Source organism: Cydia amplana, chromosome 25 (assembly GCF_948474715.1).
Source record: "Cydia amplana chromosome 25, ilCydAmpl1.1, whole genome shotgun sequence".
In the NCBI taxonomy this organism is placed as follows: Eukaryota; Metazoa; Arthropoda; class Insecta; order Lepidoptera; family Tortricidae; genus Cydia; species Cydia amplana.
In genome coordinates, this window is record NC_086093.1 from 923012 (window position 1) to 949827 (window position 26816).

General features: G+C 39.6%; 1 protein-coding gene across 1 annotated transcript in view; it reads right to left on the minus strand.

The window, feature by feature from the left end:
- Positions 1–1113: 1113 nt before the first annotated feature.
- LOC134659854 (uncharacterized) overlaps positions 1114–26816 on the minus strand; it is a 50136-nt gene continuing 24433 nt past the window's right edge. Inside the window, exons 19-39 of the mRNA XM_063515562.1 lie at positions 25984–26042; positions 24307–24441; positions 23057–23181; positions 21431–21537; positions 19384–19530; positions 18580–18695; positions 17686–17772; positions 15555–15698; positions 14392–14558; positions 13231–13364; positions 10375–10457; positions 9394–9519; positions 7619–7806; positions 7215–7376; positions 6802–6895; positions 6041–6149; positions 4736–4839; positions 3924–4064; positions 2597–2709; positions 1204–1365; positions 1114–1143 (exon numbers count right to left, since the gene is read on the minus strand). Coding sequence (XP_063371632.1) covers positions 1114–1143; positions 1204–1365; positions 2597–2709; positions 3924–4064; positions 4736–4839; positions 6041–6149; positions 6802–6895; positions 7215–7376; positions 7619–7806; positions 9394–9519; positions 10375–10457; positions 13231–13364; positions 14392–14558; positions 15555–15698; positions 17686–17772; positions 18580–18695; positions 19384–19530; positions 21431–21537; positions 23057–23181; positions 24307–24441; positions 25984–26042 — 2533 coding nt within the window. The remainder of the gene's footprint in view (positions 1144–1203; positions 1366–2596; positions 2710–3923; positions 4065–4735; positions 4840–6040; positions 6150–6801; positions 6896–7214; positions 7377–7618; positions 7807–9393; positions 9520–10374; positions 10458–13230; positions 13365–14391; positions 14559–15554; positions 15699–17685; positions 17773–18579; positions 18696–19383; positions 19531–21430; positions 21538–23056; positions 23182–24306; positions 24442–25983; positions 26043–26816) is intronic.

Below are 26816 nucleotides of genomic sequence, written 5' to 3' on the forward strand. Positions count from 1 at the left end.
TACGCGAAACTCTGCGTAGGGGGCGCCACTCCCACAACCAGTCACAATCTAAAGCTTTGGATTCCTCCGAAAACGGTGCCGTCATATTACGGCCGCTATATAGCGTTGACTGACGTCACTAGAACGTTGTCTATGTAGACAAGATGGCGCGGTTTCCTAGACGGCGTTACGTTACGTTGATTGCCAACGTAACGTAAGATGACGGCCGTCATGACCTTGTCGATAGTTTCGTGAACGTTTTATTAGATAGCGGTGACGCCATTTTGGAATAAATGAAACGAGATTTGAATAAGTGATTCCGTACTACGATTATTTTCCTCTTCTGATGATATTTCATCCTCCAAGTAAATTATAGATGATCAAGCAAATCTTGTCAGTAGGAAAAGGCGCGAAATTCAAATTTTCTATGGGACGTTATCCCATCGCGCCTACATTTTTCAAATTTGCCGCTTTGATCTTGGTGGATGACGGTGTGTTATGACGCCGTGGTACTTTCCACATGTCGCCACCGTAAAGACGGCCGTCTTTTGCTGCCGCTATATGACGGCCGTCATATGACGGCACCGTTTTCGGAGGAATCCAAAGCTTTAGGGTCTACCGCAAACGAGAGAGTCGAAATTTTATTATCTAACCTCTCACTTGCATATTCGAGCGATAAAGAGGCAGATAGCCGAGTTTCGATTTCGCGTTTCCCGGTAGGCCCTTTGTGAACAAACCGCCTTGATGTATCAATGTCATATTTTATTGTCTGTGAAAACTTGTCATAAAACAGTTCAAGGTACATTTGTATAAACAGTTTACTACTTTCCAGAACCAGTGCGGGAAAGAGCATTTTCCGTGCGTATGTCGAAAGTTTAAAGTGCCATATGTACTGTAAAACGTTTAACGATACACGTGCGAATAGGTAATCTCGTGTCGATTTAAAACACTCCCTTCGGTCGTGTTTTAGGTTATCGCCACTCGTATCGAATTTCCTCTTTATAAATAAACTATACCACATATGTATAAGTATGTATAAGTAGTACATAGGCACAGTATGTATAAGTTACTTTATGGTTTACGATGGGTGCTAGTGGTGCACTCTAGCGGCAGAACATTGCAGTAATGGGGGTATTACTGCAATGTTCTGCCGCTAGAGTTGAACTGTATTTTTATAGTATATGGGATCTAATAACACAGTTTACACTGACATATATAACTCACCTGTTCTTCGACGCTGTATTGGTCCCTGTGCGAGTCCCCAAGCGTACGATCCAAGAGTTGTATATATTTCTCTTTATATTTGTGTTGGGAGCGGCTCGTGACGTCACGACACACGTCATACGATGACGCGTCGCCGCGGAGGACGCCGCGAACGTGCCGCATCTGTAACGAGTGGGGAACATTACGCGAAACTCTGCGTAGGTACGTTTTTAAGGGTAAAGCTTTGGATTCCTCCGAAAACGGTGCCGTCATATTACGGCCGCTATATAGCGTTGACTGACGTCACTAGAACGTTGTCTATGTAATCAAGATGGCGCGGTTTCCTAGACGGCGTTACGTTACGTTGATTGTCGACGTAACGTAAGATGACGGCCGTCATGACGGTGTCGATAGTTTCGTGAACGTTTTATTAGATAGCGGTGACGCCATTTTGAATAAATGACACGAGATTTGAATAAATGATTCCGTACTACGATTATTTTCCTCTTCTGATGATATTTCATCCTCCAAGTAAATTATAGATGATCAAGCAAATCTTGTCAGTAGGAAAAGGCGCGAAATTCAATTTTTCTATGGGACGTTATCCCATCGCGCCTACATTTTTCAAATTTGCCGCTTTGACCTTGGTGGCTGACGGTGTGTTATGACGCCGTGGTACTTTCCACATGTCGCCACCGTAAAGACGGCCGTCTTTTGCGGCCGCTATATGACGGCCGTCATATGACGGCACCGTTTTCGGAGGAATCCAAAGCTTAAGCTATACTTCGTTTTTTTTAGGATTAGAAATTTGGTAATTGTTTTTGTTGTTAAGATTGTTCTTGATGTGTCTTTTAATTGAAAAACACATTTTAAAAATAAGTTACGGCAAATATGTAACAATTATGAATCTAATACGATCTTTTATAGTATTCTGCTTTCATAAGTAATAGTTATTGATTTTTAAAAACTGTTTTTCAATTAAAAGATTGTTTACCAAATTTCTAATCCTAAAAAAAACGAAGTATAGGAGACCATTAAAGTAATAGGTATACAGGATGCTTCCTGTAACAGGAGCAATAAATTAAACTAATGGCTGTACTCCTCATTCTGACCAACATTTGTTCAGCAACTTTTAAAAATTATGAATCCTTTAGACTTCCCCTTTTTCATACAAAATAAATATTGCCTTCAATGTACGCTGACATCCGTGTGTTTGACGTTGCTTGTCACGCTTTAAACATGACAAAATTTGCAATACATAGAATAAACTTTAAAGTGTAATAAAAATCAAAACATGATTTATTTTCAAAAGTGGCTGAACAAATGTTGGTCAGTTTGAGGAGTACAGCCTACAGTTTAATTTATTGCTCCTGTTACAGGAAGCACCCTGTATATACTTTTTTTTTATTGTTACCTGGTCATGTATTTCGGACTCCATCCAATGGAAAGCGACGCGGATAGCGGCCTCAAGCAGGAGAGCGGAGCCTCGCATGGCTGACATTGACGACTGCAAACGGGCTTCTAATACTGCAAGAAATCAATCAGTAATATAAGTCCTTTTTTTCCAGATTAGGAGTTTATAACCTGGTGTTATAGGGTATTTGACTGTCTTTAAAATAAATTATTTTACACCATGGATGAAATAAAGCACCAGGAGATTATTTAGCGCGCATTTAAATCAATAAAGAAAAACTCAATGACATAATTCAATAAAGCTACATCTTGATGAAATCGCTAATAAAAGTGAACTCTAGTACTGGTCAATTAAACTCAAAATACCATGACCAAATATATTGCGAGGTCTGCAAGGTAACTTTTCTCAAAAATGGACGGAAAAGTCGACGTTGCCGGTTAAAAAATAGGTCGCGAAGTGCGTAGTTTATGGTCATTCAAAAAATTAAAAAGTTAAAAACATTGCAGTCTCGATTTCGGGACTGCAACATATGTTGCATACAAATCCCATTATTTAACGAGTTCCAAACTTTTTAAAACTTTAAATGGCCATATCAAATAAAGGCAGGTCCATTAAACAGCCAAACAGATGATCAGCACTTATTATTATAATGTTGGTACCGCGACTATTTAGGTGTCTCAAATACGTTGGTGTATTTTCAGCAGAAAAATACACTTCTTTTTTTTTTAAAGGCGGCAAGCAAATCTTTTTAATGAATTTACATTTTTCTGTGAAAATTAGAACGTTGCTTCTGTAAAATGTCTATTTCTTGCACCATTTTTGAGAAAAGCACTATACAATATGACTCGGCTGGAAGGCTACTTGCTGGCTTCGGATTCAATTAAACGGACTCCCAAGGTCGTCCGTTTAAAACGAATCCTCAGCCTGCAAGTAGCTACTTCCGAACCTCGACAATAATGTACTATTACAATGTCTATTCGAATTTGAATTTCGAATTTTAAACAAGTTTAACTGAAGTTTGTCAATAGAAAGGAGGATGGGTCAATTATACATAGTGCTGCAGACATTTTGGACTAGTCATTGAGTTTTCACTTCTATCGGCACTCCCGGAGTGCAACCCGTTGTTTTTTTTTAGACACAATTTCTATTTTTAAACCCGTATAAAACGATAAAGAGTACGTAATTTGATTGTGACGTCACATGCCAGTGTTTCATATAAATTCCATAATAGCAAAATCGTTTTGACAATTCGAAAAAAGAAACTGATTTGACTAGTAGTCAAATACCCTATTATTTATTGTGACAATATCAGATTATGTATAAAAACCTTGTATGTCTGCGACTGCAAGCAAGTTCCTTGTGAGCCTGGCGGGGAGCTCCGAGCGGCGCCACACGTCGCCGAAGTCCACAGCCCGCACCGCGCCGGCGCGCGAACACATTATATTTTGTAGGTGTCGGTCGCCCAGACCTAGATACGTAATCAAAGATCACTAGTCTCGTGATACTTAGGATTTTATTTATACTTTATTGCACACGGTGGGCTTGATGCCTTAAGGCATTCTCTACCAATCAACCACTGGGCCAAAAAGAATCAAGAGAGAGAGAGAGGATTTAGCTGTTCCTCGTACGGTACAAATTAATGTGAACCAAGATATTATAATATATGGTCTTATTTTTAAACACAACAATGAATCCCAAATAAAATTGGTATTTATTATCTGTTGCTTTATTAATTTTTTAAGTGTCAGAAATTACGCAAAATTGAATTGTATGACTTTAACTCTTTAAGTCGACAGAAAACACGGAAGGTAAGTAGTGAATTTTAAGAAAAAAATACAAACAACTGTCCGTTATTTTGGACGTTAACGAAGGGTTAACAATGAAGTTTAAAATCACTTTGTAGGTATAAAACATTCTCTGGTGTGTTAATTTTATTTATATGTGTTTTTAGTCTATACATTAATTAAAAAAAAATGTTGTTAAATTACTAACTAAGGAAGAGCGGTACCTCTTAACACAGGTACTTGTTACTTAATAAAAAGAGGCGCCAACACTCACAACTGTAGAATAAACATTTTTTCATTTTCATTTTCCAAAACATCACATAAACCTGGTTATTAGAATTTTGAGTACACTCACCCAACAGCCAAGTGAGAAGAGTCATGTCTGCTAGCGAGTCCGTGAAATTGCGTTTCTTCCAGATGAAGTCTTGCACACAGGAGCTGGTCTGTTCCATAGCAGATCTAGACAAACGGTTTACTGTTGATTTTTGTTGTATGTAGGTGTCTCTATAGTTTTATTTTATTTAATCGTATGGCGTATATATATACATAAACATTCTCAAACAATATGTGTAAGTAGCTAAATAAAATAGTTATAATTATAAATCCACATTCAGGGTCTCGAGCTACGAGATTACGTCAGGTGTTAATTTATACAGATCTTCCGGGGGACCTGGGAAAGAGTGCAGAGGGCAGCGCTGTATAATATGCTCAACGGTTTGAACCTCTTCACCACAGTCGCAGAGCGCAGAGTCTCGCCAGCCCCATCTATGGCGGAAATAGTTACAGCGTCCGTGACCTGTCCTCAGTCTGTTTACACGACACCAGAGTTTTCGTGGCAGGCCAAAGCCGTCTGGTTTCGCTGTGGGGTCTATGGCTTGTAGGGTAGTTCCAGCAGTAACTTTGCTCCACTCGTTCTTCCAGCTCTGTTTGACGTCAAAATCCCTTAGTTTTTGGGCTGTAACGCATGCGGGGTGGCGAGACTTGACGTTGGGGTGGGAGGTGGCAGAAAGGCTGGTGGCAAGGTTGCGTTGCGTCCGGCCACACTAACGGGAGATGCCGTTGATGACTTCCGGTTCGAGCGCCATCTTGATAGTCACGCTTCGTGATTAATTCCTTTGCTTTTTGCTCATTAATATTGTTTAAAGTGTCATATCGATAGCTTATTATACAGTAAACTAATGTGGTGGTGTGCAGTGAATGGAGAATTAATCTTGAAACGCGTTTAACCACCATTTTGTAGTCAACGGCCGATAGTCCACGTGCTGCTTGTAAAGACCGGCTATCGTTTTACAAGAGCTAAAATCACCGTACACCGACTGTCTATTACCTTGATACCAACTTGATACTGGCGAAATAGTCCTATGGACTGAAGCCATAAAAATGAAGAACAAATAACAATTTACTTGACGTTGGCTACGGGCAACACCGCCCTCAAGTCCATAACAAGAAAAAAAAAACGCCGTTGACTATCACGATAATCTCAGTGTGGCCGTCTAGTATGAAAAGTATCGCGATAACCTTAAGGGGCCCACTGATTGCCAGTCCGCAGCACGATATCGGCCTGTCAGTTAAACGCAAAAGGTGCCAGTTCCGAACAACTGACAGGCCGATATCGTCCGGCGGACTGGTAATCAGTGGGCCCCTTTAGAAAGGGATTGACCTTAGAGCGTTTGCGGGAACTTTCGCGCAGAGTTGTTCGTGCGCTTGTATGCTGGCTGCCGGGGACTCCGCCAGGCGACCGTCGGCCGGACGACTTACGCCATGCAGCACTACGGGACCATAGACAAATAAGTTAGCATAGAGCGCCAACTCCGTACCAAAACCATAGAGAACTATAAGTAAAGAAAGGGTACCCATACATCAGTTTTCTTACCAAAACGCGAGTTCTTTCGTAGTCGACAATCTAATGTGTGATATTTATAAGACATATGTACCACCACAGCTTTGACAATAAAGAAATCTTATCTAATGTCAAGTAGTGGAATTATCAGTACCGCTACTTGACACCAGATGTCACAAATGTCGCTACTGACGAAAAACATACTGCTACAACAATTTACAACTAATATTATTAGTGGAAGGAGTTGAATATCCACAATAGAGTTGCGGCTAATCCGGTTATATTATTAGCTGAAAATTGTTGAGCATTAGACTTTTGGGTCGGTGCAACATCTATTGTCAAGTAGCAGTACTGATAATTCCGCTACTCGATGCTAGATGTCGACTATGAAAAGAATAGTCTTTTTGGTACCAAAACTGTTGTATGGAGTGAGCCCTCTATATATTTTTTTCTCTATGCCAAAACGCGGGTTATTTCGTAGGCGACATCTAGCGTCAAGTAGCGGACTTATCAGTAACGCTAATTGACACTAGATGTCACAAGCCCTTTTCCGGATATATTTTAGTTTAGACTATTCATACCATCTAAGTTACAAGTGGTAGCAATCATGGTCCTCAGTCGTTCGTGGCCTTCTAGAAACTCGATCATAGCGCTTTCCTCGTCTAGCAACGTCACCTGTTGACACACACAGTTAAAAAGTTTAAAACCAAGTTATTCAGGTCAAATTGTGCGTCTTAAGTAGTAGTAGTAAACTCTTTATTGAACAAAAGACATAATTAAAAAATTTAATAACAAAATTAGTAAGAAGTACAAAGGCGAACTTATACCTTTGAGGGATCTCCTCCAGTTAACCTTTGAGTAGATGAGAGGAAAAGAGGGCACTCACACTATAACCGTGACGCGACGCTCGCGACGCGCTGTGACGCCGTGTCGCGTGCGAGTGGCTCGCTCGTCTTCTGTATGACGCTACTAGAGTATGTATTGTATGACTCACACTATAACTACTCCCCCGTGACGCGACGCTCGCGACGCGCTGTGACGCCGCGTCGCGCGTCAGTGGCTCGCCCGTCTTCTGTATGACGCGGTGTGTGCGGCCACATGACAGCAACATGGATATGACAACGGGGCGACGGATAGAGTCCGTGAATACTTGAACCTGAACCAAACAAGTTACATTTTTGAAAAATCACCACATGTTCCACGGGTGGTTAGAGACATAGAGAAAAAAATACATAGAGTGCTCACTCCATACATCAGTTTTGGTACCAAAAAGACTATTATTTTCGTAGTCGACATCTAGCATCGAGTAGCGGAATTATCAGTACTGCTGATGTATGGAGTGAGCACTCTATTCTTACTATATTTCTCTACGGTACAGACAGGGATTAATATCCTCACCTTGTCATAAAACTTGACGATCTTAACCCCCCGCAAGCCGAACCACCTCTCGACCCCCTCGTCAAGGGGTTGGAGTAGTGTTGGACAGAGGTCCGACAGTCTAAGGGTTGATTGAGGTTCCCTTCTTATGGACAAGACGATAGATTTCAGCTTGGCTTCTGCGCGGGGAGCGAATTCTAATGATGTCTCTGTGAATTAGTTTGAATATTTGAAGATAATAATCAATTTACTAACCAATCATCCTGCTTTAATACTTTAGAATCATCTTCTTCCTCGCGTTATCCCGGCATTTTGCCATGGCTCATGGGAGCCTGGGGTCCGCTTGACAACTAATCCCAAGAATTGATGTAGGCACTAGTTTGACGTTCCAACCCAGAGGGGAAATTAGGCCCTATTGGGGATTAGTCCGGTTTCCTCACGATGTTTTCCTTCACCGAAAAGCGACTGGTAGATATCAAATGATATTTCGTACATAAGCCGGGGTTTGAACCCGCGACGTCCGGATTGAAAGTCGCACGCTCTTACCAGTAGGCCACCAGCGCTTTTATAGTTTTGTTGATCTAAGTGTAGGTATTATAATTTTTTTCTCGATTTCAATCTCAACGATATACAGGATGTTTTGGTACATCGTTTGCCAAATTAAAACGGCAGATAGGTTTCATAATTTACTATCTTCATAATTCTCATGTCTAGAAAAAAAATGCGCACAGTTTTTCTAACTACTGCGCACGTAACAATTTGAAATTTACGAAAAACTGGCGTAGAGCTGAAAAACACTTGCACATTTTTTTTTCTAGGCATGAGAAGATATTATGAAACCTAACTGCCATTTTAATCTGGCAAACAATGTACAGTAACCACACGGGATTGTTACGCCATTTAGGCATAGAGAAATATAGTAGGACAAGAGTGCTCACTCCATACATCAGTTAGACTATTAATTTCAGTGTCTACATCTAGCATCGAGTAGCGGAACTATCAGTACTGCTACTTGACAATAGATGTAGCACCGACCGGAAAGTCTTATCTCAACAGCATAAGACTTTCCGGTCGGTGCTACATCTGTTGTCAAGTAGCAGTACTGATAGTTCCGCTACTCGATGCTAGAAGCTAATAGTCTTTTTGGTACTAAAACTGATGTATGGAGTGACCAATCTATGTATTTTTTTCTCTATGATTTAGGGTCCTAGCTAAATTGGTTGTTCCATACTTACGCTATGGAATCTCCAATTTAGGTAGAACCCTAAATGGCGTAACAATCACGGAGCGTGATGGTACCAAACACCCTGTATAAACGAAAAACTCACCATAGTCTAATAAAACATGGTCTTCTCTTCCCAGAGCGACACAAGCCTACGTCACAATAACATTGGCACTTTATATAGCGCTATCGCATATTAACATATAGCGCTGTCGCATGATGACGTAGGCTTGTGTCAGTCACGTGGTCGGAAGAGAGTACCAGGAGGAGTATATTATTATACCATGATACTCACCCACTGACAATCCAACCTCTAGACTGAGCTTAGGCCAATTATTTCATGAAACCGATGCTGCCAAAAATACTGGGGTGCGGGGGACGAGGAGCGAATCCCGTGCCGTGATTGGTCCGTTCAAAGACACGGACCAATCACGGCACGGGATTGACTCGAAGATGGAGTAACGCTACCGTATGTGTGGCAGAGGGGGTAGCGCGACTATGCTATGTCTCTAGACAACACAGACACACACAGAATGGCAATCCAACCTCTAGGTTGGATTGTCTGTGTACTCACCAAATTCATACATCCCATACAAATCGTCCTTGTATTTTTCGAGTAGTGTGTAGCTCGGTCCGGCGTACGGGTTGTCAAATATCTTCTCTCTCATTCTGTCCAATGTACTCTTCCATTTGACAGGGTCTAGAGTTGATATACACGTCAAACATTGCTTGTTCAAAAAGTTTTATTGAAATAAATTATCTCTTGTTTGGGCTTAATTAAAAAATGAGACGTTTTTAGCAAAAGGTACCATATTGTCGCTTAACATAAGGACGAAATTGGCTTGTATCTTTATACGAATAACCTGTCAGAGCGTCCTTATTGCAAGCAACAATGCGGTACCTACGTTTTGATTGAAAAAGACACAAATAATTGAAGAAATATGTAACATGTTTATTATGACGGTACCTATGTGTTCTAAATAAATAAAAAATATTTTTACCGTATTTTTACATTTATAAATATAAACGAAACTTCAAAACATTTAAAAAAGTCTACAAACATTTTACGTGGCAGCTACTAATAAAAACCGGCCAAGTGCGAGTCGGACTCGCGCACGGAGGGTTCCGCACCATCAACAAAAAATAGAGCAAAAAAGTCGTGCTTGTTGTCCCCTTAAATATTTATTTTATTTTATTTTTCGTATTTGTTGTTATAGCGGCAACAGAGATACATCATTTGTGATACATAAATTTCAACTGTCTAGCTATCGCGGTTCATGAGATACAGCCTGGTGACAGACGGACGTACAGCGAAGTCTTAGTAATAGGGTCCCGTTTTTTACCCTTTAGGTACGGAACTCTAAAAAAATGATCTATCGACGCGCGAGGTACAGTTAAATAAATCCGTTTTTCGGAAAAACGGTTACCATTTTCATAAAACAGTTTACTAATCTTCTAATATGTTGTGACAATGTTCATAGACCCAATAATTTACCAAATGTCAACCTTATTACTTAGGCAACAGAGTTCAATGTTCATGAGCATGAGTTATTACCTTTATCTCTCAAAGCCATCACTAGCTCTTCACAATAGTGCGTCAGCAAGTGATTTGGATCGCAGACTAATTGTAAGCACCGCCTGTACAAATAGAATAGTAACAGATGTATATGATCGTTTTCCAAAAAAAATGTACATTTCATCATAGGGAAATATAGTAAGACAAGAGTGCTCACTCCATACATCAGTTAGACTATTAATTTTAGTGTCTACATCTAGCATCGAGTAGCGGAACTAACAGTACTGCTACTTGACAATAGATGTAGCACCAACCGGAAAGTCTTATTTCAACAGCATAAGACTTTCCGGTCGGTGCTACATCTATTGTCAAGTAGCAGTACTGATAGTTCCGCTACTCGATGCTAGATGCTAATAGTCTTTTTGGTACTAAAACTGATGTATGGAGTGAGCACTCTATGAATTTTTTTCTCTATGATTTTATTCATGTCTTCAAAATATTGACTTCTTGGGCTCATTTTACTCAAAATCATTTGTACATTCACGCCTCATACATGAAAAAATGTGTCCCAACATTTCCTTTCCAGATCGTCACATTTTTGTATGAATAATTTTTTTATTTGTATGAACGTGACGCATTGGAAAAATATTTTTTCATACAAAATTTTGGAACACATTTTTTCATGTATGAGGCGTGATTCTGAGTAAAATGAACCCAAGAAGTCAATATTTTGAAGACATGAATGAAATGTAATATTTTTTTTGGAAAACGCTCATAAACTCGTAGTAAACACTAAAGCTTTGGATTCCTCCGAAAACGGTGCCGTCATATTACGGCCGCTATATAGCGTTGACTGACGTCACTAGAACGTTGTCTATGTAAACAAGATGGCGCGGTTTCCTAGACGGCGTTACGTTACGTTGATTGTCAACGTAACGTAAGATGACGGCCGTCATGACCTTGTCGATAGTTTCGTGAACGTTTTATTAGATAGCGGTGACGCCATTTTGAATAAATGACACGAGATTTGAATAAATGATTCCGTACTACGATTATTTTCCTCTTCTGATGATATTTCATCCTCCAAGTAAATTATAGATGATCAAGCAAATCTTGTCAGTAGGAAAAGGCGCGAAATTCAAATTTTCTATGGGACGCTATCCCATCGCGCCTACATTTTTCAAATTTGCCGCGTTGACGTTGGTGGCTGACGGTGTGTTATGACGCCGTGGTACTTTCCACATGTCGCCACCGTAAAGACGGCCGTCTTTTGCGGCCGCTATATGACGGCACCGTTTTCGGAGGAATCCAAAGCTTAAGCAATGTGCAAACAGGCCCTAAGGCAAGTGTACACGCTCGTAGCTGCCTTATCAGATAAAACAAAAATAATAATTATTCCCAAAATGGAGTTATAGTTGGTCAAACCTACTTGTCAGTCAGTAAGAACCAGGAAAACTATACTCATCCTGTTCTTTTGGGTGCTACTACCAGTGTAAGAAAAAGATAGCATGATCTTTATCTATGTTTGAAATGAGACAGTCCTTTGACAAACTATCAAGAAACCGAATCACTTTTGAACACTATCAAATAGTCACCTTAATAACTATTCTCCCGGAAAACTAGTGTTAATGCGCAAGTCTTATATAATCACACCCATACACACGGAAATCACCATCCCATCATTTATACTGGCTACTGACTCACCTTATAACACACACACACACACACACACACACACACACACACACACACACACGTCAGCCGTTTTTGTTTTTGTTTAGAACATATATTCATCTAGACTCTTTACATTTCCCCTTTCTATCTTAGTAGTATGTTCCTTTAGTACTTAAGTTTATAAAATAACTTGTACCACTTTCCTCGGAGGAATCGCTGAATCCTGAGTCACAGGCTTTGTCCTAGTTCAGGAAACAGAGGCTCAATCCAAAATGAAACTGATACAAACCTAATACTTATAAGTTTTTTTTTTGTTTTGTTTCCTTTTTTTTGTAATTGTATAAGGCTGTAATACTTACTGTATTAGGTTTCAAGTAAATAAATAAAGATTAAAAAAAAAAAAAAACTATAATTAGAATTCTAGTGTCTTTGAGAAAGTAACTTAATCTCAGGAATGCACCCTTAAAGTTAACGGAGTTTAATAAATCACGGTGTGTATTGGACTTGATTGCGTAACTTAGTTCGGACACCGCTGACATATTTTATTTTACGATGAACTTTTGAAAACTATAGCTGGTCAAGCAGATCTTGTCAGTAGAAAAAGGCGGCAAATTTGACAGATGTAGGTGCGGAGGGATATCGTCCCATAGAAAATTTGAATTTCGCGGTTTTTTTACTGACAAGATTTGGTTGACCAAGTATATTTACTGACAATTTGGTTTGACCAACTATACTTACTATTGTATACTCTTTGGTGTAAGCGCACAGAACGCACGGCAAAAACTTGTGGTTTCTGAACGTAATATGTCAGTGTCACTAATGTCACTCGTATGTCAAATGACCTTTAAACATTGTTTTGGTTTTCTTTACACATCGATTCAATCGCGACATAGAGAAAAAAATACATAGAGTGCTCACTCCATACATCAGTTTCAGTACCAAAAAGACTATTAGCATCTAGCATCGAGTAGCGGAACTATCAGTACTGCTACTTGACAATAGATGTAGCACCGACAGGAAAGTCTTATCTCAACAGCATAAGACTTTCCGGTCGGTGCTACATCTATTGTCAAGTAGCAGTACTGATAGTTCCGCTACTCGATGCTAGATGTCGACACTGAAATTAATAGTCTGAACTGATGTATGGAGTGAGCACTCTTGTCTTATTATATTTCTCTATGATCGCGACAAAATACAATAAATCGAAATAAGTAAAGTGACCTGTATTTCTCGACGCTGGCATCCTTAGGCAAGATGGCGGCTAGCGTCCGTTGGAGCTCTGGTGGGAATTTATATGCGTTCTTTTCTAGTAGCTCTATGGAGAACGCATCGAGTGTGGGTAGTATAGGCGCGAGCTGAGAAAAAAAAAACAACGGGATGCACTCAGGGAGTGCCGGCAGAAGTGAAAACTCAATCACTATGGCAAAATGTCTGCAGCACTATGTATAATTGAGGTTAACGCCATATAGCGTTATTTCGTCGCATTACTTGAAACCCCTAAGCACATCACTGTTAGTACTCGAGTTATATTAATACCGGTTAAAGCGAAACTCACTAGATGGCATTTAAATCAATAGAGAAAAACTCAATGACATTGAAGTAACAGTTTTTCGATCAGGTCACGTGTCCGTCTTACGTCTTACGGTCACGTGACACCTGTTACGAGTTTAACAAAAAGTGCACAGCGCCGCTAAAGAAGTTTTCACTTCAAAAATATTTGCATTAAGGCCCCGTGGTTTCAGGTAAGTTTCTCAATCTCAATTAGCGTGAGGGCTGTGCGTATCCGGGATCGGGAATATCATGCAGGTATTTGTATTTTTGTAAGTTATCCCTACATAGTATAAAACAAAGTCGCTTCCCGCTGTCTGTCCCTATGTATGCTTAGATCTTTAACCTTTTGGACGCCAATGACCGATATATCCGCACCGTAGGTTTTTTTAATACCACGTCGGTGGCAAACAAGCATACGGGCCGCCCGATGGTAAGCAGTCACCGTAGCCTATGGACGCCTGCAACTCCAGAGGTGTTACATGCGCGTTGCCGACCTTTTTAAAAACCTGTACACTCCTTCAGGTTCAACGCCAAAGACCGATTAATCGGGCACAGACCACAGAGCAACATCGACCTACATGCATATACATAAAGTTAAACTTCAGTTTTGACACTTCAATGATGTGGCGTCTGAGTGACAGCTTTTATGTTCGAAAACGTTAAAACTACGCAACGAATTTTGATGCGTTTTAAAAAAAATAGACAGCGATTCAAGAGGAAGGTTTATATATAATTTGTTAACCCATGCGAAGCCGGGGCGGGTCGCTAGTTAAAAATAAAAAATACTTCAGACAGATAAATATTTTTTAAAGTACTATTACAGAAACTTACCTTCTGTAGTAAATCTCGTGTTGTCTCCAATTCTAATTGTCCTTGGAGCCCGTTCAGCCTGTTCAGCAGAACAGCTAGCAACATGTCAGTCCTGGACGTGTTGAGAGCGGCCGCGCGAGAAACCACCGCAGACATGTTGGATAGAGCACTTTCTGTGTCTGTTGTACCTGGTTCAAATAAACAACTCGTACTTTTCAATTTTTTTTACGTTAAAGTATGTTTTTTTTAGCATTAGAAAGAAGGTAAGCGATCTTGACATGTCTTTTTATTAAAAATCACTTTTGAAAAATAAGTCACAGCAAATATGTTAGAATTATAAATCATATACAATCTTTTACGTTATTTTGCTTTCAAAACTAATTTTTTAAATCGTTTTTTAAATATATTTTTTTTTGTAATGCCAATGTATTTTTCATCACACTTGCTAGGCGATACGGTCCGTAAATCCTACATTTAAACGTCCGATATTAGGCAGTATTTTTTTTCTTTTTTTTCCTCACAAGTGTAATGAAAAACCGGCCAAGTGCGAGTCGGACTCGCGCACGGAGGGTTCCGCACCATCAACAAAAAATAGAGCAAAACAAGCAAAAAAACGGTCACCCATCCAAGTACTGACCCCGCCCGACGTTGCTTAACTTCGGTCAAAAATCACGTTTGTTGTATGGGAGCCCCACTTAAATCTTTATTTTATTCTGTTTTTAGTATTTGTTGTTATAGCGGCAACAGAAATACATCATCTGTGAGAATTTCAACTGTCTAGCTATCACGGTTCGTGAGATACAGCCTGGTGACAGACGGACGGACGGACGGACGGACGGACAGCGGTGTCTTAGTAATAGGGTCCCGTTTTTACCCTTTGGGAACAGAACCCTAAAAACATTGTGTGTGCCACGGGCGGTAAAGGAATTACGAACTCGTGTTAATTAAGCCCTCGCCTTCAACTTCGGGCTTCAATTCACACTCGTTAGTAAATTGTTGTTTACCACCCATCACACACAATACACTATTCTGTAAAGTTCTCCTCATTATTTATTTATTTAAACTTTATTGCACAAAATATATACAACAACGTACAAATGGCGAACTTAATGCCAAATGGCGTTCTCTACCAGTCAACCATAGGGCCAAACAGAGATAGCTACAATTGGTGCATTATGACTCACCTGTTTCCAGTGCTTTATCATAGTGACCCACGGCTATTTCGAACACCGAGCTTACTGTCTCTTTGGAGCGCGTGCTCCAGTCAACCTGTGAGGACGACCGGCCAACTGCCACCAGTATAGATTGCAAATCGTGGTGCTGCAGAGCTGAAACATGGTATTTATTTATTTATTTAACCTAGATTGCACAAAAAAGTGTACAAAATGGCGGACTTAACATCGTAACAGGCTAAAATCTAAAATTTGCCACTGAAATTTGAACCTATAGTGCAGGGAATAGAGTTGATTTTATTTTGTTTGAAAATTCAACGAAACAAAACAAACGCAACTCTGTTCCAATTGAGTATTATTTAAATTTCATTGTACTGAATAAGTCCTACAAGTAGGACCTTGGGTCTTACGAGGTTAAGGCACCAGTCCACCACTGGGCTATACACCGTGTTTTTTTTTATTTCCGTTAATTTCAAGGGTGCATTCCTGAGCTTAAATTAAGTAACTTTCTCAAAGACACCTATATTCTAATTAACTCCATTTCGGAGATAATCAATAATTTATTTTTTCCTATAAGGCCTCTACAAGCGTGTACACTTGCCTTAGGGCCGGTTTACATATTGATGTGTTTAGAATGAGTTCATACATTTGCTACTAAACTTAAGTACAATAGGTCGATCGATGTTCGAAATGACATTGATATGTCACAGATTTCAATTGTTTGGTTGAGTTAAATGTAAAGCCCGTGTTACAACAACGCTATATGCTACATTTAATTAGTTATTAAGCTTTTTTTTTTTGTAAAAAAAGAAAAAATTTTTTTTTCGAAAATTAACTAATCCGTTTAGTTTTCTTAAACGTACTTAACCATACCCCAAAGTTAACGGAATTCAATAAAAACACGGTGTAGAGAACCATTAAGTTTGGTCAGGCGTGTCTCACTCCGCGATTTCGTCGCTTTGCTACAGGTAGCTAAAAGTACATCCGTTCCACACCAATTTTGGTGGCTAGACGTAAGCCGCGCGTGGCGCTGTCGCCACCTAGCGGTCATATCTGTGCTGATCGTAACAGACGCGTTTTGTTAGAGAGTGAGTCTTCTGTACTTTAGTACTATTATTTATTCTGTGGTTTGGTGCAGTATTCATTAGCTTTCTTTTAACATAGATATAAGATAAATAATTAAGCATAGAGTGATCACTCCATACATCAGTTTTTAACCAAAACGCAAGCTCCTGATGACACTCCTCGGTACGGACTGAACCATGTCCAGCGATTTCGACTTAAAATACGCGAGTGACCCGTTTTTAATATATAATATGTCTGTGTCTCACGGAAGTTTTGTTATTAAAACGCGGGTTATTTCGTAGTCGACATCTAGCGTCAACTAGCTACTGATAATGTCCGCTACTTGACGCTAGATGTCGACTATGAAATAATTCGCGTTACCACTCTTTCTTTACTTATTTCTCTATACCGAGACTGACTGAAACAGCAAGATACGTTCGTACGTTTCCGTGAAAAAAACGTTGAAAAATAATTATAAACTAGATCAGGGGCCCGTTTCTCAAAAGCTTGTTACTTGTAATACAAGCGGATGTCATTTTTTGACAACTTTTGTTAGAAAGGGACTTCCAATTTAAAAAAAAAAAATTTCTTTGGTAGCATACAATTTTTCCATAATTGGGCTGGTACCTCTTTTTAAGTATTGTAAATACTTGTATTAAGAGAATACCGCTCTTCCACTATTGGTAACTTACAGCATAGAGAAAAAAATACATAGATTGCTCACTCCATACATCAGTTTTAGTACCAAAAAGACTATTAGCATCTAGCATCGAGTAGCGGAACTATCAGTACTGCTACTTGACAATAGATGTAGCACCGACCGGAAAGTCTTATGCTGTTGAGATAAGACTTTCCGGTCGGTGCTACATCTGTTGTCAAGTAGCAGTACTGATAGTTCCGCTACTCGATGCTAGATGTAGACACTGAAATTAATAGTCTAACTGATGTATGGAGTGAGCACTCTTGTCTTACTATATTTCTCTATGCTTACAGTTAGTACAAGTTGTATTACAAGTTACATGCTTCTGAGAAACGGGCCCCTGTACGTAAAAACGAGTGTAGATGTGTAGGTACTTACAGTTTAGATCATTATGGAGCTGTAGCATCAGATGGTACATTTCTATACACACTAAAGGATCGGTCGAGTATTGCGGAGTGTACTTTTCTGAAAAAAAAACATGCGATCACACAAGCACTTATTAATTAGTTATTTAGTTTAAGGATAATCATATTGTGTGCCCTTACAGGGTGTCATGTACCTACCGCTTTATACTTGTAACACCTTACTGAATTATGAACATGGCTACAATGAAATAAAGAATAAAAGAATATTTACGATACACGTGCGGAAAAAGAGGAAATGGGTGAATCATAGCATAGCAGATCTAGACAAACGGTTTATTGTTGTATTTGGGTGAATCAACTTTTTCTTGTCACTCGTTGCCATGGTTACGTTTTCCTGGGTCACTCTTTAAAACCTGATTTTTAGGCATTTAAATACACCAAACACGATTTTTTGTGATATAAACCCTTTCCATTGAGGGTCGTCTACCAAGCGTGTCAGAAGAAGGCGGTGTACAATGTCTTCTAACAAACTATGTTACTATTGTCTCTTGGCTGACCGGACAGAATAACAACAGGAAATAGTTGATCCACCCAAATTCGAAACGAGTGGCGATAAATTTATTTATTACTTATTAATTAAACTTTATTGCCCAAATTTACACAAAAAGAGTACAAATGGCGGACTTAACGCCTTGAGGCATTCTCTACCAGTCAACCATTGGGCTAAACAGAGACATTTGGGGCATTATCTATGAAAAGGGACCTTATTGTCGAAGGCGCTTACGCCGCATAGTGTCGCGCGGCATTGTATTTATATCGGAGCATCGTTAACTATGGCGTAAGCGCCATCGACAATAAGGTCCCTTTTCATAGATAACATCACATTTTGTAAATTAATGACACTGACCCGCTTTCTTCAGCACGTCCCGCAATAGTTCCGGGTTTTCCCGCTGTAGCGCCGTTTGTCGGAGCGCTAGTAGCTTCTGTCTCAACCAAGTCAGCGTCTCGTCCTTACTTAGCTCTCTGCAATAAGTAATTATGAATTCAAACCAAACACAATTCAAAATATATAAAAAAAATTCAGTGACTGAAGATAATGTGTCTAAATGTCTAAAATATTTATATTTCATGTCTCATGCTCTGAAAGAATCATTGTTGTTCTAAAAGGTGTGCAGAAAATGATACGTTTTTGCACTACAGCATTTTACGTTCCAAGTACGACTATTTAGATTTTTTTAACGATAAGCAATTGAAAGTTGGGTTTAAATGGATTTGTTACAATTTCCATTCTGATATTTAACTCCCCATTACATAAATAACGATACTTTTGCCTAAATTGTTAATTGAAAGTACCCTCAAGATTTACTATAAAAATTTCCACTGAGTCATGTTTTTTTTAAACACATGCATTTTACTTTCCTCGTATTCGAAATGAAAGTACAGTGTTTAACTCGGGTGAAAGACAACATTTCAGCCTCGGACTATTGAAACTACCTCGTCAGAAATGAGTACCTTTCATCCCTTGGTTAACAAATCTACGGGTTAGTGGTAACTACTGGGAATTTTTAACTAGTGGGAATATAGTTAAAAATTCCCAGTAGTTACCACTAAACCGAGTTGGTGGTAACTACTGGGAAAAATGATTCCCAGTAGTTACCACTGGTAACAACTTGGTGGTAACTAGTGGGAATAACCCATCTACTATACTCACTCTACGTTTCTCTCGACACATTGTAGCGCTACGTTCGGTATGCCCATCTCGTTCGCTCGCATGCACCATCTCAACTCGTGCGAGCGGGACAGCTTGCTTGTCTTGTCATCTCTTTCGCTAAGTTGGAGCGAGTTGTAATATGACGATCTGTAAGGAAATATTTGGTACTATTATTTAGCGTCAGCCCGAATAGTTTTACATATACAGGGTGCTTTGGCTTAGGGGTAAGAGCGTGCGACTTGCAATCCGGAGGTCGCGAGTTCGAACCCCGGCTCGTACCAATGAGTATTTCGGAACTTATGTACGAAATATCATTTGATATTTACCAGTCGCTTTTCGGTGAAGGAAAACATCGTGAGGAAACCGAACTAATCCCAATAAGGGCTTAGTTTACCCTCTGGGTTGGTAGGTCAGATGGCAGTCGCTTTCGTAAAAACTAGCCAAGCGGACCCCAGGCTCCCATGAGCCGTGGCAAAAGAATAAGATTAAGAATTGTTTATTGCCACATACATGAAAATAAAATAGAGTTAGAATTACTTACATAATAAAATAAAACAGTTGTTATCATATACAAAAAAAAAGTGAGAAGATGTTTGTATTAGGCAAAGGGTTCCAGTCTCAGCGTGTGCCGGGCACAGACAATCCAACCTCTAGACATAGCATAGTCGCGCTACCCCCTCTGCCACACATACGGTAGCGTTACTCCATCTTCGAGTCAATCCCGTGCCGTGATTGGTCCGTGTCTTTGAACGGACCAATCACGGCACGGGATTCGCTCACCTCGTCCCCCCGCACCCCCGTATTTTTGGCAGCATCGGTTTCATGAAAGAATTGGCCTAAGCTCAGTCTAGAGGTTGGATTGTCAGTGGTGCCGGGCCTAGGTGCCCGGCGCTGGTTTTCAGACCGGTCCCAGACTAAGGACGGTCGGAGAATATTACCTACATTATTTATGACAAATTACAGTACGTTTGCGCTCGTTTGTATACATAGGGTTTTACTACTAACATTTCAGATGAAAAATACAAATTAAAGAGGAAGAAGACTGAACCACTTTTACTATGGGACCAACCTGGAAATCGCGATTTGTCACAAGGTAAGCGCTTCAATTTTAGAACGCCTATAACACATCATGAGTTATTAGAAGTACCTATTAGAACAAATGAAATTAATATTTTAATTAGTTTTTTTTTATTCTATTTTATTTTATTTTACTTTATTAGGTACACTAAACAGACATCGTACAATATCATGGGTAATACAATTGTACATTATGGCTTAAATCTAGCACGAGATCCAAAACAAGTGTACACAGCATGTTTTACAATTTAGCGGAAATATTACAAACTAATTAACACCATATTATAGCTACAGTGAAAAATATCAGAGAAGAAAAAACTATCTAAACATTACAATATAACGAGTAACGAACTTTACATATAAAGACTATTAAACATCACAGATGAAACAAACTTAGAGGATTAAGGCAGATGTCATCAGTTTAGTGGGAGAAGAGGAGAAGAGGACGCCAGCCAAGCACTTCCTAAACCTAGCGATGTGAGGGTCAAAAATATCAATGCCCCTACCGCGATGATCACCGGCTGTTAAATCGTTATATTGGCGGCACATTCTTGTAATTGGATTATAGAAGGAAGTGTTGTTTTTGTACACTCTAAGTGCGAAAAGTTTAGTGTTACGACCTCTAAATCTAGGTGTGTTAAAGGTAATGGATGATAATAGTGCAGCAGAGTCAATTTTTGAGTGTATAATTTTATATAAATTCAAAAAGTCATACATCTTACGACGAGCTTCTAGTGTGGGGATATTGAACTTGATTAGTCGACTAGTATACGATCTGTATGTACGTCCCAGTTTAAATCTAAACGCAAGAACTTTCAAAAATTGCTTCTGTACCGCTTCTATAGCGGAGCTGTGTACAGAGTAATGCGGGGTCCATATAGGGGAACCATACTCCAGTACACTCCTCACATTCACATCACTTTAGGCACTTTTCTTATAGTTTATATTTTAAGTTATAATAAATTATTACCTGATCATGAGCCTGGCCGCACATTCCGCGAGACAGTCGGAAGTCTTGAAAAGTTGTGAGGGCATAGTTTCGGTAGGGTCGTGTTGCCATGACAACGCTTCTGTTATCTGTAAGAACAAATTTTGAATTATTTCGTGTCTCAATCGATCCTATTTTTAGTGAGGATAAAATATCTAAACGGAACCAATAGCGCAGAATAAATAATAGTACTATGTACAGAAGACTCACTCTCTAACAAAACGCGTCTGTTACGATCAGCACAGATATGGCCGCTAGGTGGCGACAGCGCCACGCGCGGCTTATGGCTTTCCCCAAAATTGGGGCCGAACGGATGTACTTTTAGCTACCTGTAGCAAAGCGACGAAATCGCGGAGACACGCCTGCCAGTAGGGAGTATCACTGCAATGCTCTGCCGCCAGAGTGCAGCACTAGCACCCATCGTAAACCATAGAGTAACTTATACATACTGTGCCTTAAACTGTTTTTTGACAAGTTTTCACAGACAATCAAATATGACATTGATACATCAAGGCGGTTTGTTTACAAGGGGCCTACCGGGAAACGCGAAATCGAAACTCAGTTATACGCCTCTTTATCGCTCGAATATGCAAGAGTGATAGAGTTTGCGGTAGACCCTTAGATTGTGACTGATTGTGGGAGTGGCGCCCCCTACGCAGAGTTTCGCGTAATATTCGCCGTGTGTATAAGTTACTTCATGGTTTAGGGTGCTTGTGCTGCACTCTGGTGGCAGGACATTGCAGTAATAACCCCTATTATCACTACATAGTATAAAACAAAGTCGCTTCCCTGTCTGTCTGTCTGTATGCTTAGATCTTTAAAACTACGCAACGGATTTTGATGCGGTTTTTTTAAATAGATAGAATGATTCAAGAGGAAGGTTTATGTATAATTTGTTAACCCGTGCGAAGCCGGGGCGGGTCGCTAGTACATATATAAATATAACTCCTAACTACTAAACCAGTGGTTCCTAACCTTTTCAGTCCGGTTACCCCTATGACTAACTAGGGAACCTGATTTTACCCCTCCTCCCAATGGTAATAAAAAATAAAACGTGTACCCACGTTTGTTGTTTTGTTATATTAGGTTAGCTTATTTACCCCCGTAAAATACCAGTTTTACCCCCACGGGGGTAATTACCCCCAGGTTAGGAACCACTGTACTAAACTATAAGAGTAATGTATTTACCAGGGATGTTGCGGATGCCGATTTTTTGACATCCGCGGATGCGGATGCGGATTTTTAAAGGCTCACATCCGCGGATGCGGATGTCAAGATAGTACCATAAAAAACGTCAAATATTACATTTTAGTAATTTTTATTTCAAAAAACCGGCCAACTGCGAGTCGCACTCGCGTTCCAAGGGTTCCGTACATTAAGTCCCACTCACGCTTGACTGCTCATTTCTAATAGGTTTTTTGGTTAATGACTAAATTACCTAGCAGTCTAGCACTTACGCCGATGCTAAGACGTTCCTGTACCGACCTGTTCCACATCCGCATTAAATCCGCATCGATTTTATGCGGATGCGGATGCGGATGTTGAAAATAATGCGGAAGTTCCGCGGTTGCGGATGCGTATATCGCAACATCCTTAGTATTTACTCACAGCAGATATCTCGAAGTGCCTCCGCGGCCACTGCTCGGCTTTCCGCAGCCAGCGCCAAGAGTTGACAGTTTGTTGTTTACACGCGGCGGCCATCTTGTCAAACCAACCTTCCGCGTTTTGAGGCACTGGAACGTTTTTAGAAACAAAATAGTACAGTCGGCAGCAGAAGTTGCCAAGCGGGCGGGGTGTTCAAAATGATCTTGACGCGACTTTATCGTTAAGAGAACAAGAGCGTGTCAAGGTAATTATGGACGTTGCCCGCTTAGCAACTTCTGCTGCGAAAAGGCCTAAAATCAGAGTCCAAATATAATTTTAAAATGGATCTCTATCACATTTGACGAATATGTTTCACATTTCCTAGCTTCAATTGTTTATTTAGGCTTTGCGATTTCTGTGAGTATATATATAAAGCGAATGTTTTATAAGTTACTAGCTTTTGCCCGTGACTTCGTTTGCGTGGAGTTAATAATTTGGGTAGCTTTTTTTATCCAATCTGTTTTTATCGATTCCCCACACAAACTTCCACCCCCCTTTTTCATCCCCTTAAAAGATGATCTCTGGGATAAAATCTACCCTATGTCCTTCCCCGGGACTCAATCTATCTCTAACTAAATAGGTTCAGCAGTTTAAGCGTGAAGAGGTAACAGACAGACACACATTTTTGCATTTATAATATTAGTATGGACACATAATGAAGCGCTGGTGGCCTAGCGGTAAGAGCGTGCGACTTGCAATCCGGAGGTCGCGGGTTCGAACCCCGGCTCGTACCAATGAGTTTTTCGGAACTTATGTACGAAATATCATTTGATATTTACCAGTCGCTTTTCGGTGAAGGAAAACATCGTGAGGAAACCGGACTAATCCCAATACGGGCCTAGTTTACCCTCTGGGTTGGAAGGTCAGATGGCAGTCGCTTTCGTAAAAACTAGTGCCCACGCCAATTACTGGGATTAGTTGCCAAGCGGACCCCAGGCTCCCATGAGCCGTGGCAAAATGCCGGGACAACGCGAGGAAGATGATGAGTATGGACACATAATAAATAATAGTACTAAGTACAGAAGACTCACTCTCTAACAAAACGCGTCTGTTACGATCAGCACAGATATGGCCGCTAGGTGGCGACAGCGCCACGCGCGGCTTATAGCTTTCCCCAAAATTGGTGTGGAACGGATGTACTTTTAGCTACCTGTAGCAAAGCGACGAAATCGCGGAGTGAGCCACGCCTGGTATGGATTATAATTTGAGTATACCTTGATAGAAGTCCAGTAAAGTAATAAAATCTCTCCTGTCGGTCCAGAGGGGGGGAAGGGTGCCCCTGATCGCTCTCCGCTGTTGCAGGCTAAGATCGTCCCAGTTTGACAACTTTCCAAAAGCGTCTTTCAGATCTGAAAGTAGAATTTCTTTAGCTTTTATTTATTTTTCCTTATGGTCGAAAATTGTCGAGCATTAGAGTTTTCGTTCGCCGCGACATCTATTGTTAACTAGCAGTACTGGTAATGTCCGCTACTTGACGCTAGATGTCGACTACGACTCGCGTTTTGGTAAGAAAACTGATGTATGGAGTTACCACTCTTTCTTTATTTATATTTCTCTATGGTCGAAACAGACACTTTCAAATACAAATACAAATAATTTATTGAGAAAAGTATAGTACAACAGCTCGCCTTGTTTATTATAGTTATTTTCATAGTGTAATGTCATATGGTATTCTGGTTTGGGGCAAAGCAGCTGACATACAGACTATATTTGTCTTACAAAAGAGAGCCATTCGTTCTATATATAACTTAAGAGCGCGTGAATCATTAAGAGAACTTTTCAAAGAAATTAATATTTTAACTGTAGCTTCCCAATACATATATGATAGTATTATTTATGTTATTAAGAATCTAGACTCCTTCACTAAGAATTCTGATGTCCATAACTTTAACACTAGAAATAGAAATAAGCTTGCTATCAGAAAGTTTCGTGTCCGTAAAGTACAAAAGTCATTCGTTGGGCAATGCATTCATTTTTATAACAAGTTACCTGAGGATGCTTTAAGATTACCCTTTCCAGCTCTTAAGAATTACTTAAAAAAGTCATTGATGTTAAAAGCTTATTACAGAGTCGAGGACTACTTGACAGACAAACATGCATGGTCCAAACCAGAAACTAACTAATAAAAAGTAGTAGCAATTAAAAACATTGTATTATGTATAGAGTTATAGGTGACACAGCTCAGGTAAGCAGGAAAGCACATCAAATATTATATGTTGGTAATTAATAATAATCAATCAGATTTATATAATATGTTTTCCCATTTCTTTTAATAACTTTATTTTCTTTTCCTTTTGTAAGAATTTGATATGTTTTCTGAAAGAGCTACGATTTTGTATGATTCCATGTACATATGTATATTTTCTAAATCAAATTTCTATTACACCTTATGTGTATAATTGCATGAATTCTATAGTAATTTAAATTGTATTTTTTCCCTTATTTTCTCGTAATGCATGTTAATTATAAGATGTAATTATTTTTGAAAAGATGTGTCCCGCCGAGTTTGTTGCCGGTCCCATATTGGGATACCCTCCTCCAATTGAGGGGGGATTTAAATCTTCTCGGGGCAGAGGTGTAGGGTTGGAGCCGGTCTACCTAGCTTTATTTGACGTTCATAAGCGCATTGTAATTATGCCTACTTGAATAAACTATCTTTTATCTTATCTTTATCTTTACAGTGGTTGCTCTTAAAGACTAATAATTTATAAAGACAAGTGATTTACAAATGCCTGAACTAGGATTCCCTGTGTTTCAGGCAGCAAAGGACAATATTAATTATTTATTACTTATTCACTTAATTATAAACTATAGGTATGGTACACAATATAAGTCTTATTACCTAAACAAAAAGTGGATTCTTAAGAAAATGAGGAATGAAAAACGTTTACCTTCAATGGAAAACGTCGATGTCTCATTCATAACCACATCTTGGATGTCCTCTGGTTGTCTGTAAATATAAATATAAAATGCCTCGTAAGCGCTGGAGGCCTAGCGGTAAGAGCGTGCGACTTGCAATCCGGAGGTCGTGGGTTCAAACCCCGGCTTTTACCAATGAGTTTTTCGGAACTTATGTACGAAATATCATTTGATATTTACCAGTCGCTTTTCAGTGAAGGAAAACATCGTGAGAACACCGGACTAATCCCAATAAGGCCTAGTTTACCCTCTGGGTCAGATATGGCAGTCGCTTCCGTAAAAATTAGTGCCTACGCCAAATCTTGTGATTAGTTGCCAAGCGGACCCCAGGCTCACATGAGCCGGGGCAAAATGCCGGGACAACGCGAGGAAGATGATGAGTGTAAACAATATTCAGTTAATAAATAAATAAATATTGGGGGACATCTTACACAGATCAACCTAGCCCCAAACTAAGCAAAGCTTGTACTATGGGTACTAGGTGACGTCCATACTTATATAGATAAATACATACTTATATACATAGAAAACATCCATGACTCCGGAACAAATATTAATGTTCATCACACAAATAAATGCCCTTACCGGGATTAGAACCCAGGACCAGCAGGCAGGGTCACTACCCACTAGGAAAGACCGGTCGTCTCAAATCAAAAGATTTGAATCAAATTATATATTATTATTTTATTTATTTAACCAACTTACATTTACAGCAGATTGCCAAACATGAAAGTTATAGGTCACAGTACAAAAAATATAAAATTATTAATAATATAGATAGCATATTGTTAAATTATTTGTTAAA